At 54.8% G+C, this 14,348-nt stretch overlaps 1 protein-coding gene across 2 annotated transcripts in view; it reads left to right on the forward strand.

Annotated features, from left to right (window-relative positions):
* GRAMD1B (GRAM domain containing 1B) overlaps positions 1-14,348 on the forward strand; it is a 154,591-nt gene that overhangs the window by 131,002 nt on the left and 9,241 nt on the right. For both annotated transcript variants that reach the window (XM_090257704.1, XM_090257702.1), the window contains exons 5-14: positions 1,043-1,127; positions 1,641-1,744; positions 2,507-2,602; positions 3,148-3,228; positions 5,910-6,025; positions 8,013-8,169; positions 9,231-9,420; positions 10,906-11,049; positions 12,024-12,142; positions 12,396-12,538. In XM_090257704.1, the coding sequence (XP_090113830.1) occupies positions 1,043-1,127; positions 1,641-1,744; positions 2,507-2,602; positions 3,148-3,228; positions 5,910-6,025; positions 8,013-8,169; positions 9,231-9,420; positions 10,906-11,049; positions 12,024-12,142; positions 12,396-12,538 (1,235 nt within the window). The remainder of the gene's footprint in view (positions 1-1,042; positions 1,128-1,640; positions 1,745-2,506; positions 2,603-3,147; positions 3,229-5,909; positions 6,026-8,012; positions 8,170-9,230; positions 9,421-10,905; positions 11,050-12,023; positions 12,143-12,395; positions 12,539-14,348) is intronic.

The following is a 14,348-nucleotide window of genomic DNA, read 5'->3' on the forward strand; positions in this document are numbered from 1 at the left end:
GCAACCAAACTGAGACATTAATTGAGAACAGTCAACGTTATACTCTGCAGGAGATAGCTGACATACTCCAAATATTCAAATCAATAAAGTTATCGGTGAAAATTAAAAATGTGTCTTATTTTAGGAAAAAACTAAACGGACTTTTTGGCCCACCCAATATTTCCCAGGCGGATTTGCCAGGGTCATTTATGTGTATGAGTCTGTACTGAGGCGTCCAAAAGCGAGGTGGGCACAGGGCACCTGGAGGCACAGGTGGTGGGAGAGGTGAGCACAGGACCAGGGATCCAGAGATGTGCCGCTGGCCAGCTGGGGGACTGAGGGCAGCGGGGACTCCCCTCGGGCCTTAGTTTCCTCACTGATACTGTAAGGGTTGGATTAGATAATCTTGTAAAGGATGGTGAGGGAATGAGTTTGGGTGCCTCTCATTGCCGGTACACTCTACTGCGTACCAGTTTTGTGAGTTTTATTAATACAATCTTTGTAAAAAAGTGTGATTCCTCCCTGAGATACAGTTGACATATAACTTGGTGCCAGTCTTATGTTCTACAATTTTTTTCCAGTCATGAACTTCACACACAGCAAGTGCTTACTGTTAGTAATGAGACCTTGTTCTGAGGGGTGTGCTGGGCGCCGTGATATTCTGAGTCCTGCTAGCGGGACGGGCAGCCCCCTTGAGCCCTTCTTGCTTCACTGTTAAGGTAGCACTCCGGCTGGCGGAAGGCGGAGCAGCAATAGCTGGCATGGGGGTCTCAGGAGGCTCCCTGGAGGTGACCCCCTTTCTTTGTCTTGTTAGGCTATGATGTGGGCCCACTAAGTAGCACGTTTGACTTTTTCTCATTGACGGACACTGGCTACAAGGCCTTCCTCTCCACAGTGGCTTTCCGGTGCCAGGCCCCCTTTGCCTTCCCGGGCCTCCTAGGGTCTGTGGGATAACAGAGCCACGTCTCTGCCTTTTACACATGCGCAGGTCGGTGCTCCTGCACCTTCCTCCCAGCTCCCCAGAACAAGGAGCATCCTGCTAACCTTGGTCGTTGTCATGCAGGTGTTAAGCCCCACTTACAAGCAGAGAAATGAAGACTTCAGAAAGCTCTTTAAACAGCTTCCAGACACGGAGCGCCTCATTGTTGGTGAGCCAGGCAATGTGGGAGTCGGGGCCAGGAAGGAAGCCTGGGAGTTGGGGGGTATCACTGAGGTTTCTTCTGCCTGGAGGATCCCCAAGCAAGCAAGTCCGTTTGGGAACAGAGAGCGAGGCTGTCCACTGCACTGACCCTGTGGGTGGGGCTCGGGGCTGGGCACCACGTGGTGGTGGCCTTGAGGGAGCTCCCTCTTCTCTATGCAGGCAGTTCAGCAGTGACGGGCTGGGGCAGTTGTGGGCTGGGGAGTGGTATTACATGATTTTCTAGGCCTTTCCAGCTCCTCTGCCCTCTCAGCCGTCCCTCTGCCTGTAGGCAGCCGTGGGTTTCACCCCTTCACCTTCCTGGTGGTGAGATGCTGGGGACTCCCCGGGCCACTGCTTCAGACTCGCCCAGGCCGTGGTGGGCAGGTGGGCTCCCTAGTGCTAGTGAGTGGGAAGGCTGCCTGACCTCAGGTGGCCTGAGGAGGTGCTCCCTGGCACTGAGCTCTCCCCAACCCTCCCACAGATTACTCTTGTGCACTCCAAAGAGACATTCTCCTTCAGGGCCGACTCTACCTCTCTGAAAATTGGATCTGCTTCTACAGCAACATCTTCCGCTGGGAAACTCTGGTAAAGACTCTGGGTTTGCCGCCTCAGGCTGTCCCCTTGGCTGGGGCTGAGCAAGCCTCCCCCACTCGCTCCCCTTGGTTGACTTCCTGCTCTAGCCAGCCTTTGCGAAATCAGCAGAAGCAGGTGCCTGAGTCTCGAAGGCTAGGTCTCTTCTACTGTGTCTTCCCCTCCCATTCTCTTGGGCGTAGAAAGGAGTGTTGAGAGCATTTGCCAAAAGCAAATACTTGGCAGGAGTCACCACAGATGGTAGGAGAGGAGTCAAGAGGGCACTGGTGTTGGGACTCAGAGGAACTGGCTTGTACACTTTCTGGATCCTGCAACTAATAATTAGCTGTGTGATTTTAGGCACGCCCTGTATTCTTTGCCTCTGTTTCCTCATCTTATAAAATAAAGTGGGAAAAGATAAACTAGATGACTTTTATGGTCCCATCCAGTGCTACTGTCCCGTGTTGCTCTAAGTGACACAGTAATGGAACCTCTGCACCTGTATCAGACAGTGAGTGTAGAAATGAGCAGGGAGCTCCCTGGACCAAGAATTAGGTTTCCCTTGGGCTCCAGGCCAGGCTTGGTCACCGCCTCACTGTCACCGCCTCACTCTGGGTCCTCTGAGATCTGGGGCTAAACCAGATGATGTCTAAGGAGGTTTGGAGATACATGGACTGATCTGATTGCGCTGTCTGGACTGGGGCTGTGTGAGCACTCTACCTGTGTTAACGCCTCTTCCTGCTGTGATTCCCCTCCCTGTCCCCGTGGCAACGCCAGCTGACCGTCCGCTTGAAAGACATCTGCTCCATGACGAAAGAGAAAACAGCTCGCCTCATTCCCAATGCCATCCAGGTTTGCACCGATTCGGAAAAGGTAAGTGTAAGTGGAGTCTACCCTTGGGCCTTGTTCCCCCTCCCCCAGACCCTGGTCCCCCCACCTGTGTATTTCTGCCCTCCACTTGCATTCGTGAGGAGGCCATCAGATTAGGGTGAGAGACGGGGTCTCCTTCCATCCGGTTTGCTGTCGTAGCCACACATGGGGAATAGTGCCTCACATGTGCTGATGTGAAACCACTCGTGGGATCATCGCATGAAGGACTGAGTGTGTGAGGGCGGTCTTCTGTCCCCCTAAGGCTGGTTCGCAGCCCCCCACATGCCCAGTCCCAGTAGGTAGTGAAGGAAGTGTTTTGTGGTGATGAAAACCTCAAACACGGAAAAGGAGCGCTAGGGAAAGCGTGTGGCTGTGGAAGGACATGGGCCCTGTGGGGACTCAGAGGCCCCGGCACCTGTGCTGTGGTCACAGGTGCCGGAGAGTTGGTCATAGGTGCTGGAGACATCAGCAGCGGAGGAGCAGCATGTCTTCGTGCATCACCTTGGAAGCCTTAACTGACACTCGGTGCATTTTCCCTTCTGATCTAGCACTTCTTCACTTCCTTTGGGGCGCGGGACAGGACGTACATGATGATGTTCCGGCTGTGGCAGAATGCGCTCCTCGAGAAGGTGGGTGTTGCCCAGGGCCTTCTTCAGCCTGAGGAGGAGGCGTGTCCAGTCAGGGTGTTCTTTCTTCCTGGGTGCCGGGCCTGGGGCGGGGGTGTGCTTGCCTGGGGTTTTAGCTGGTCCCAGGGGCTCTGAAGTCCTCGCGAGCTTCTCACCGGTGTTGTGGACCTGAGTCCTGTGAGCAGCCTGTCTCCTTGGGAATGGCCTTCCTGCTGCCTGAAGCAGGGTCCTTGCCGGCTCCAGGCGCTCAGCCCACCGTTTCCATAGTGCCCAGATTTGTTTCAGTTGGGCACGGATGAGGCCACGCAGGGCCCTGTGGGGAAGCACCAGGTCAGTCGGGAGCAAAGGGAGCCTCGGGAAAGTTTGGGCAACAGCCTCTGGTGTGGTTTTCCCCGGCAGAAAGAGTGAGGCGGGGCAGGTGGGCCAGGCAGACTGGATTGGCTAGTCTGAGCAGCTGAGTAGGGCTTTGGGGCATAGAAGCTGTCTCTGGTTGCCTGGTGCCTGTCTCTGGGGTAATGAGGGCAGGGAGTGTGGGCTGCAGTGTGAGACCAGATGGGGAGGTGGTTGGACTGTGGGCTTTGGATTGGCCGGTTACACACGAAAGGTGTGCTCTTAGGTGAGCTTTCTATCTCTGGGAGTTAGCTGACCCTGGGCAGCGCAGGTGTTCCCCCCTCAGCAAGGCCTTGGCTGCCAGAGCATCAAAAATAGGAAAACTAGGAAAACAGAGTTAATACAGCACCACCAGCCACTCAAGTGTGTGAAGGACGCTTAATGAGGGAAGTGTCACAGTTGCAGCCCTAAAACACAGTGAGGTGCTAAGAACAGCCTCCAAGCCAGAGAAAGAGACGTGAGGGGAAAAAAATTAAATAATATAATTAAATTATATTATCTATGAATCTTATTTACCTTGACTCTAGCCCAAACTTATTACTATCTGAAGAAAATTAAGTAGATTTATTAGGAAGCGTTTTTCTCCAATCTGAACGTCTCTATAGCCCTGGTACAAACCCTGGTACCTTACAGGCTGACCTTCGGCCTTTATTAGCCTCGGTGATGGTGATGTGATGATGCGTTTGAGTCTCCACTGGCAGGTCAGTTCACAACTACTGTCCTTTCTGAGCACGACAGGGTTGTCCATGTGGCTCCCCTGCCAGATGAGCAGGGTGATCTGCTGACTGTGCTCGTCCTGACCATGGTCTGACACACTGAGCCAGGGAAGGCTGCTTGGGGGTGACTTGTTAAGAAGGGAAGATATGGGTTGGCAGAGAGGCGGGAGTAATGATGCCCATAAGCTGGTGATAGGAGGTGGAGGTCCAGATAGAAGGGAAGCTGTGCCTCCCTCTGGCGCCGTGAGGGCCGCACGGCGCTGCCATCCTCGGCCCTGCCGGTTGAGGGAGAACCTTCCTGGCCTTGTCCTGGAACCTGGCTCACAGCACCCTGACAACTCCTGCTTCTTCAACTTGACCTTCAGAGGATGGGCTCCAGGAACACTCAGGTTCTTTACCAAATCTGGTGATGGAAAACATTCTTTCAATTTACCTTTGGAAGCAGGCCCATGTCACGCCATGCAGGGCCATGTCACGCCACGCAGGGCCATGTCACCATGCAGGGCCACAGCGCACCACACAGGCCCCATGGGGAAGCACCAGTGTCGGGAGGCAGGGGGAGCTCGGGCAGGAGCCCCTCGTGTGGTTTTCCAAGGAAGAAGGGAGTGAGACCGGGTCGCCAGGCCAAGCAGATTTAGGATTGGCTAGTTTGAATAATTGAAATAATTGATAACTTGAAAAAATTTTTAACAACATTGACTGCTTTTGTTTTTCTTAATGCTCTAACCCTTCTTTTTCATATACTTATCCCCCCCACCTTCTCCCCTCCTCCCAACCCAAGACACATTCATGGCCTCCACCTCTGATCTTAGTTCTTTGACTTTCTGTTGCCTCTTTCCCAAAATTTTGCATTTCAGGAGAGCTAACTTTTCTTAGGACATAGCTTTTGAGGAGAAAGTGTAGACACCCAGTGAAATAAGAAAAACTGAAACTGCCGCTCAGAGCGGGCAGCAAACCGACCCTACTGAAGCATAAAGGCACAAGTATTTAGTTATCAAGAAAGGTCGGGTGCAGTGACCCCTGAGGCCCCTAAACTAGGCGAGTGGAGGCTTCTTTGTAACTGCAGGACCTGCTGGGCTATGGCACAGGCCACCTTCGGGGTCGTCCTCGTTCTGGGCTGCAGTACGACAGGGTTTGCGTGGCCACTGTAGTTTAAGGAGACTCCTGCCGTGTCCACGAGACCGGCTCAAAGGCGCTCCCGTGCTCGCGCCGCGTCCCAGTCAAGCTCTGTGATCGCCTGACCCACGGCAGCAGCATCACGTTGGGCCACTTCAGGCTGGAACTCATCTACACGAGTGACAAGTGAGCAGCTCCTGTCCTCGGGCCAGCCAGTCCCATGTGGACACCCGGGTTGTGTGCGCAGGCCTAGTCCTTGGCTTTGCTGAACGACGTTTTCTGGGACGGAGGCCTGGTGTCCTGTTGAGATCCTGAGAAGACAGCGCGGGTGCCCTAGGTCGTCATGGGGGCGTCGGCCCCCTCGGCTCAGCAGGGAGGGTGGAGAGCGGCCTAACTCAGCGCCCCCAATGTAGAGCGGGGTCCCCAGGAAGGAGGGCTCAGCGTCTCTGTTGTCGTCTACAGCCCCTGTGCCCCAAGGAGCTCTGGCACTTCGTCCACCAGTGCTACGGGAATGAGCTGGGCCTGACCAGCGATGACGAGGACTACGTGCCCCCCGACGATGACTTCAACACGATGGGGTGAGGGGGCGGAGCCGTCTGCCCGAGCCCTTCCCAGGGGGCCAGCCGGCAGTGAAGGCCGCTGGGGTGGGGGTGGGGGGGCATTGAATAAGGCCTCGAGCAAGCAAGGGAGTAAGCCACCAGGACGCCTCCAGGAAGGACTCCCAGGCAGAGGGGACAGTAAGCCTGCGGCGATGGGTAAGGGGCAGATGGGAAGCAGGGAGGTCAGGAGGCGGACCCCAGGGCCTCTGGGCCAACGTGATGACTGGCTGTTCCTCAGAGCAGGGTGAGAAGCTGTGGGAAGGCTTTGAGTAGACAACTGATAACATCTGACTTAACATTTTAACTCTGGCTCCCTGGTTGACAGTGGACCAAAGGGGAGCAGACTTGGCTAAGAGGCTGTTGAATAATTTAGGTCATCTAGATGAGAGGTGATGGTGCTTTGGACCAGGAGGGTAACAGTAGAAATGGTAATGAACCCTGGCTGGTGTGGCTCAGTGGATTGAGTGCTGGCCTGTGAACTGAAAGGTCACCGGTTTGATTACCAGTCAGGGCACACGCCTGGGTTGCAGGCCAGGTCCCCAGTTGGGGGCGTGGGAGAGGCAACCGATTGATGTTTCTCACATCGCTGTTGCTCTCCCTCTCTCTCCTACCGTTCCCCTCTCTCTACAAAATAAATAAATAAGCCTTTTTTAAAAAGTTATAAAAGAAGAAGAGGAAATGGCCATGAGTGGCTAGTTTCTGAATATATTTTCAAGGTAAAACCAGAAGTATGTTGAAGGATTTGCTGATGGATGAAAAGGGAACCAAAGGTGGATTTAAGGGTTTCTTGGATTTACCACCTGGAGGGATAGGGTTGTTCCAAACTGAGATACACAGTCATATGACAGTGCAAATCTGGGGGCGGATGGTGGACAGGAGGTTGGCTTTACCACCTGAGTTTGAGATGACTGTTCTTCATGGGCCTGTGTGGTGGAGGCATCTGTGTGTGTGTGAGGGGCGAGCTCACTGGGGTCTTAGTGGACAGCCGTGAGATGGGCTGCAACCAGCAAGAACTGGTCCTGGGGATACTCAACAAGCGGAGGAAGCAGCAAAGGAGATCGTGAAAGGATGTTCAGTGAGGTGGGGAGCACTGGGCATTTCGGATCCTAGAAGCCAAGAGAAGGAAATTTTAGGGAGGGGTGTGTCACTGCTACCATGTGCTGTTGGCAGTGGAGAAAGAGGGCACTCAGGGTGATACGAGCGTGCTTGATGGTAGGGTGAGAGGCACAGAGGAACAGAAAACGAGGAAAGAACGTCAAATGTGCAGTGCGTAGACCTGGGCTCAGGCGCGACTCTGACACTGAACAGTGCTGTCACTTAACTTCTGTGGGTGTCCATTGGATGATCTCTGAAACACACAGAATGACTTCCTCAGATGCATCCAGATGAGGTAATACGCAAAGTATGAGTCAGATGCTGATGACGACAATGATGACTTCTCCCTTATTAGAGGCTGACATCCCCGAAGCGTCCCTGGAAGGGCACCCACCTTTAGCTCAAAGAGGGTGTCCCCTTAGGTGTACAATGCCAAGAAGTTGACTGGTTACGATGCAGAATCTGGGCCGTCCCCCAAAGGGCGTTCATGTCTGGAGTTCTGTCCTAGTCACAGTGTGGGAAAGAAAATGTAGGCTCAGGGCCCAGATGTTTGATTCAGATGGTCAGGTTGGGACGGGACAAAGGAGTTTATGACCAATAATGGCCCTATTTTAGTAGGGACAGATCTAAGGAGGGTATCTAGGAAAGGTGAGTTTGCAGCCAGACACTTCACGTGGGGGTTGAGAGTATAAGGTGGGGAAGAGGTTTTAGGAGAGCACTGAGGGGGGCAGCATCGGTGAGTGATTAGCAGAAGGTCAGATGCAAAGCAGAGGTGCAGGAAAGCCAGAGTTCTGGGTGTATGGAGGGGTTGAGGCTCTTTGAATGGTTCTGTGCACTGAGGCTGACATGGCCTCGTGGCGTCTATTTCTAGCTACTGTGAGGAGATCCCTGTGGAAGAGAATGAAGTGAACGACAGCTCGTCCAAAAGCAGCATAGAGACCAAGCCGGATGCCAGTCCGCAGCTACCCAAGAAGTCTGTCACCAACAGCACGCTGACATCCACGGGGAGCAGCGAAGCCCCTGTCTCGGTATGGGCAGTGAGCCCTTTGCTTGCACCCCGTATCCAGAGGTCAGCGTGGCCTAGCTTGGTTGACCCTTCAGGACAGTAATCTGGGGAGTGGGTGGAGGGAGGTTGGTTACATTGTGGTCAGTTCATTCAAGGAGACGTCATGGGGCCACTGGGCTTGCTCCATCCTAAAGGTCCAGTCCAGGTCCTGGGCTGGGCTCTCTGTGTCTTGGGTAGCGATTTTGTATGGCTCCTGAGCAGATGAAAACCATTCAAGTTCATTGCTCCAGATCAGACCTCCTTGTAGAGAACTCTCCCAAGTCTCGTTTTCCTTGATCTGAAGGCAAAGTTGTACATGAATATAAGACTATGGAACTGCTATCAGTTTACTCATTTATTCAATACATGATGGCTTTGAGTCCCTAGTATATACACTCTGATTTATTTCCCGCTGTGCTAGACTTCATGAAAGAGATGAAAATGTGTGAGAAGGCTCTCTGTCCTCTGGGGCTGGGTTACAGAGGGAATAGAGGCTGATGAAGGCGGGGTGGCAGGGTAAGCTGGGAGGTGGCAGGGCAGGTGGGGTTCCTGGGAAAGGCAGCCTGTGTTACGGGGGCTCAGGAGTCTGTCTGCCTGGCAGTACAATGAGATCATCATTCACTTCATGCCGAGTCTCCATTTTCTGCCTCTGGGGTTATCCTTAACATGTAAAGAATTATATCTATTCCCTTCCAGGGCTCATGGGAAAATGATTCAAAAAATGCTTATGAAGCCTTTTGAGCCTCTTAGGAAATGAGGTAGTAGCAAGGCACAGGCTGACATGCCACCACAGAGTTGCGGCTCCTGGGCCAGGCCTGGGAAGGAGGGAGCTGACTGCCCGCTGCGGGGCTGTGTGTGCTTTCTGAGTGCCCGGCGGAGGAGGGCCGGGCTGTGCGCAAGGCCTGGCTCTGGCTCCGGCTCCGGCTCTGGCTCCGGCTCTGGCTCTGGCTCCGAGGCAGGGGGGGGGGGCAGAGAGCACCCAGAGCAGGACTAGAGCCCAGGCCCCTGGCTTCCATGCGGGTGACCGCTCTGCCTCTGTCCCAGTTCGACGGCCTGCCCCTGGAGGAGGAGGTTCTGGAGGGCACGGGCTCCCTGGAGAAGGAGCTTGCCATGGACAGCGTCACTGAGGAGAAAATGGAGCTCATCGCGCCCCTGAAGTCCCCGTCCCTGAACTTCAACGACAGTGACGGCATCCCCACCGAGCTCAGCGACTCCTCCGACACCCATGATGAAGGTGGGCATTTGGAATGGAGGGGGCTGGAGAGACGTCCCTGTGTGGACACTGGAGTCTGTCTCTAGGCTTCTGGTGGAAGGCTGGGTGGGGAACAGCTTTTTTTAAAAAAAATAGTATATACATCCCTTTTCCAGGTATTTGCTTGCATTAACATCATTCTATGTGTGTCTTTGCTCAACCTATAATGCCTGGTCCTGCTATCCAGTCTTGTCACTAAACGCGCCTCTGTTGGCACTGGCCGGCCTTGCCGCTCTGTCCCACACACAGATGCAAGGCCAGGTCGTGTTTACATGCCACTGGAAAGGGCCCATCAGCTAGCTGCAGCCTCGCTTTAGGGGCCCCAGCACAGGGGCCCAGACCAGGCTAGAGGGAAGGTCAGGTGGGCTTGGAGGCGGCCCTTCCCAGCAGTACTTCTAAGAGGGTAACTCCTGCTCCTGACTTCCCTGCTGCAGAGGGTTGGCTTCTAGGACCTCACTGGGGGACACGCTGTCCTCACTGTCAGCATTCGTGGATTTGGGTGATGGCTTACTTCCACTGAGTTGCTGGTAGGTCTGACCCAGTGAGTTGATGCAGAAAGTGCCCCCTCATCCGTCTGTGGACAGTCTCCCCTGTGGCTCACCTGCAGTGGCTTTCTCACCTTTGGTTGGTTTCAATCCAGAATGCAGGGCCAGTGCAGTGACTGTACAGGTTGGGTCCTGTATGATTACAGGCGTGACCTTCATATAAACTGAGGAGTGGCGATTCCCCCCACTGTGCCTGTCCTGTGCAGTCGTGGGCATGACCCTGCAGGTTGCTCCTGAGATCCTCCCTGGTCTCCTAGGGGCTCGGGGGTGCCCGGCACGTCCACCTCCTGCTTGAGGTCATGCACCAGCTCGTGCAGGTGCAGTAATCGGGGACTGTGGGAGACACACAGGGGTGCTAGCAGCTCGCCTGTACCCTCAGACATGTTCTCCTGCAGCAGGTAGAAACTTCCGAAAAGGAAAGGTTATTGAAAGCATGGAAGAATTGGCTGTCTTATGGAAAGAGAGCAGACTTAGAGATCATGGCCCTGCAGAGCAGCCCAGCCTTAGAGACGTTTATGCAAACAGATTCTTACAGATTGATCAGTTCCCTTGAACACACCTTTGCCATGGGTTGCATGCCATTTGCTATCACTTGTGGTTAACTTAGACTCTAGATAACCCACCTTTTGCGTTCGGGCAAGGTCAGTAAGGGGTCATTGATTTATATTTTAGTCTAAGATCACCTGAATTGGGAGGCTTGAAGGTGTAGAAGCAAAGAGTACACCCCCAAACTATAACGGCTGCACAAATGGCATGGGTCTGGAGTGAGTGGTGTGCCTGCCTGAAGGATGGAGCTCGGCAGCCCGCTCCCTGGTCTCCCTGGACCCCAGGTGGCCCTTCCCACCTTAGCCACACGGACAGAGCTCGGGGGGTTTCCCCATGGTCCCCTGCCCCTTCACTTCACCTCATCCTCTTCATGCAGGGGAGGTCCAGGCTTTCTACGAGGACCTGAGTGGCCGGCAGTACGTGAATGAAATTTTCAACTTCAGTGTGGACAAGCTCTATGACCTCATGTTCACCGAGTCGCCCTTCCAGCGGGATTTCATGGAGCAGCGACGCTTCTCAGGTTTGCTCCCCTGGGCTGGTGTCTCCCACGCTTCTCCCCTCTCTTCCCAAGCGCCCTCCTTTTCCAGGCCACCTGATGGCCTGGGGAACCCTCTCTGTGGCCTTCCTCGGTGCCAGAGTTCCCTCAGGGCTCTGCAAGCTACTCCTTCCCCCAGGACTACTCCTTCCCTCAATGCCACAGCAAGTGCTTGCCCACTAAGCCCAGGCACGTGGTGCAAGGCCCCCAGGCCGCAGGAGGCCAAGGCTCTGCAGGGCTCACCATCTGATAAAGAGTAACAGCCACCACTTACTGGTTAGGCACCTGCTCTATGCCAAGCACATTACGTGATCTCATTTAATGCTCAGATCTGCGCTGCGTGCGAGTATGGTGACCCACACCATACCAGAGAGGACACTGGGACTCAGACTGCTCTCACTTGCCCACGGTCGTGCAGCTGAGGAGGGGCTGAGCCAGGATCTGGATCTGGGGTTCGCCTTGTACCTCGGTGCTCCTGGCTCATCCCTTTGCCCCTGTCGCCGCACAGCAGGTGCTGCGGCTCTGGCCCTGCGAGCTGCTCAGCAGCTGAGTCTGTGAAAGGGCATGTGGGCCCCAGGGGACCCCGCCGCCAGGAGGCGCGGGCAGGCTGAGGGCATGGGGCGGGCGTGCCTCTGGGGAGAGTCCTTGTTCTCAAGGCTCCCAGGCCCCCATCACAGTAGCTCCAGTGTTGCCAGCAGCCTGGAGGTGGCCCCAAGACCTCCTGCCCCAGCCCAGGAACAATCAGTATTCGGGAGCCCCGTGTAGACGCTCAGCAACGCCACAATGAGCTCTTTCTGCTTTAACTGCCCTCCCCCGCCCTCCTCCCAGCCCTCTGCCCCCTTGGCTTCCTTCTGGAGGCCGGTTGGCATTGAGTCCAGGCAGAGGAGCTCACTCGGAGGGATGCGCAGCCATGGGGAGGCCTTTTCCCTCCTCATTCCAGGGCTCTTCGCTACCCTCAGATATCATCTTCCACCCCTGGAAGAAGGAAGAGAACGGAAACCAGAGCCGAGTGATTCTTTACACCATCACCCTCACCAACCCTCTGGCTCCCAAAACTGCCACTGTCAGGGAGACCCAGGTGAGGCGCGGGCGGAGGACGGAGCGGGGGCTGGAGGAGCCTCCGCTCGGATGCGGCCGGGAGGGCGCTCCGGCGTGCCCGCCTTGGTTAGCCCCGGAATGGCGGCGTCTCACGGGCTCCGATGCGCCCTTCCCGGAGGATCCGGGTGCCCCGCCCCGAAGCCGGGCGTCGCGTGGGGAGGCTGGGGACGGAGGGTCGTCTCCTTCCCACGGGGCCCCTCCTCGGTGGCGCCCAGCAGCCCTTCCCCCCGCAGACGATGTACAAGGCGAGCCAGGAGAGCGAGTGCTACGTGATAGACGCGGAGGTGCTCACGCACGACGTGCCCTACCACGACTACTTCTACACCATCAACCGCTACACGCTCACGCGCGTGGCCCGCAACAAGAGCCGCCTCAGGTGCAGTGCCTCGGGGCGGGGGGCTCGTAGGATGCTTCTGGAAGGACGTTCCTGGACTTTTTACGCTTGGGAACACTGTTTGCTTCCGAGGAAGGAGGGGGGGCTGGGGACTCGGCCTGCTGACTCGTTCTTTCCTCTCCCCTCCGACGCCCTTGACCCCCGGCCCCCCGCTGTATCCTGACGGGCTCTTTGCCACGTGCACTTTCCCCGCGCTGCACATCTCTTTGGTATCACTTTTTTTTTAAGTGATTTATTTATTTGTTTATTTTATTTTTAGAGAGAGGGGAAAGGAGAAAGAGGGAGAGAAACATCACTGTGTGGTGGCCTCTCACTTGCGCCCCCAACTGGGGACCTGACGTGCAACCTAGTCATGTGCCCTGACCGGGAATCGAACCAGCGACACTTGGTTCGTAGGCCGACACTCAATCCACTGAGCCACAGCATCCAGGGCCTCTTTGGTACCACTTTTATAACTACTGCCACTTACTGATTGGCTGTAGTTTATAAAGTACTGTGTTTCAAGTACATTCTTTAGAATGACCAAAAGAGAAGGGTTATTTCTCATTTTTCAGATGAGAAAACTGAGGGTCATATAAGCTAAGTAACTTTGCCAGGAGTCGTGGGCCCATAAGCGCTGGAAGCCAGGTCTGCAAACCTGTGTTCTTGGTACCACACCATGGGTGTTGTGATCGGCTGCTCAGCTCCCTGCTGGCGAGCTCCCGGGGCAGGAAGCCCGCCCACTCCCCCCAGCCCCCCCCCCCCCCCCCCCACGTTTCACTGCTCAGCACAGTCCTGTACATGTCAGAGGGCTGACAACGTCCGAATGAGCGAAGGAATAAATAGATTCTGTTTATGGGTAGAGTCCTATCCTGGGCACTGCAATGTGCATTCAAGGAAGGAAGAATTTAGACCCAGAAATTTTAAGAAGCTTGTAATCCGAGTCCTGGCTGGGTAGCTCAGTTGGTTAGAGCATCGTCCCAATAAGCCAAGGTTGTGAGTTCAATCCCCGGTCAGGACACATGCAAGAAGCAACTAGGGGAATGTATAAATACGTGGAACAACAAATTCATGTCTCTCTCTCTCTCTCTCTCTCCCCCCCCCCCCTCCCTCCCTTCCTCTTTCTCTCTCTAAAACAAGAGAAGCTTATAATCTGAAAAGTTAAGACATCCACCAGGCACCCCGCCCGTTTGAAAAAAATTGGTTTGGATACGTGTATCTTAGACCTGGTTCTTTTGGTAGTATGGAGTGGAACTTCAGTTGTAATTAAAATAAAATAGGTTTTATGAAAGGCTGCAGAGATCTCCCGGGAGTTAGGAAGATCTGAATCCCCACCTGTCAAAAAAGGCCTGCATCTTTCTCATTGTCTTCTTAAAAAATTTTTTTGGTCACTCTCCTGTCCTCCCTTTTCTTCCTTTATTTTCCTCCCTTCTCTTTGCCATCCTGTCCCCCTGTCGTCTCCCCTGCCACGGTGTCTAGGTTTTTATTTCCAGCTTCCCTGGAGGAGCTTCTGTTTGCATGTCCTTTCTATCTGGTTCACACACATGGGGCTTGTTGACTCAGATTGATTTGGCAGAGGGTATCACCCTCAGTCCAGTGAAGAGTTGCTGGGCAGAAGATGGGTGGCGGGGGGGTGGGGGGGAGTCAGGTGCTTCCCTCAGGGTGGAGCGGGTGTCCCTGAGGAAGTGGCTGAGGACAGGGCAGCTGGCCTTAAACATGGGGCTCACCCTGGAAGAGGGGCAAGTGAGAGTGAACCTAAGGAGGAGAGGCAGGGAGGAGAGGCAGAGAGCAGAGTGCAGGGAGGAGAGGCAGG

The sequence above is a fragment of the Furipterus horrens genome, unplaced genomic scaffold (genome assembly GCF_987537825.1).
Source record: "Furipterus horrens unplaced genomic scaffold, mFurHor1.1.pri manual_scaffold_11, whole genome shotgun sequence".
In the NCBI taxonomy this organism is placed as follows: Eukaryota; Metazoa; Chordata; class Mammalia; order Chiroptera; family Furipteridae; genus Furipterus; species Furipterus horrens.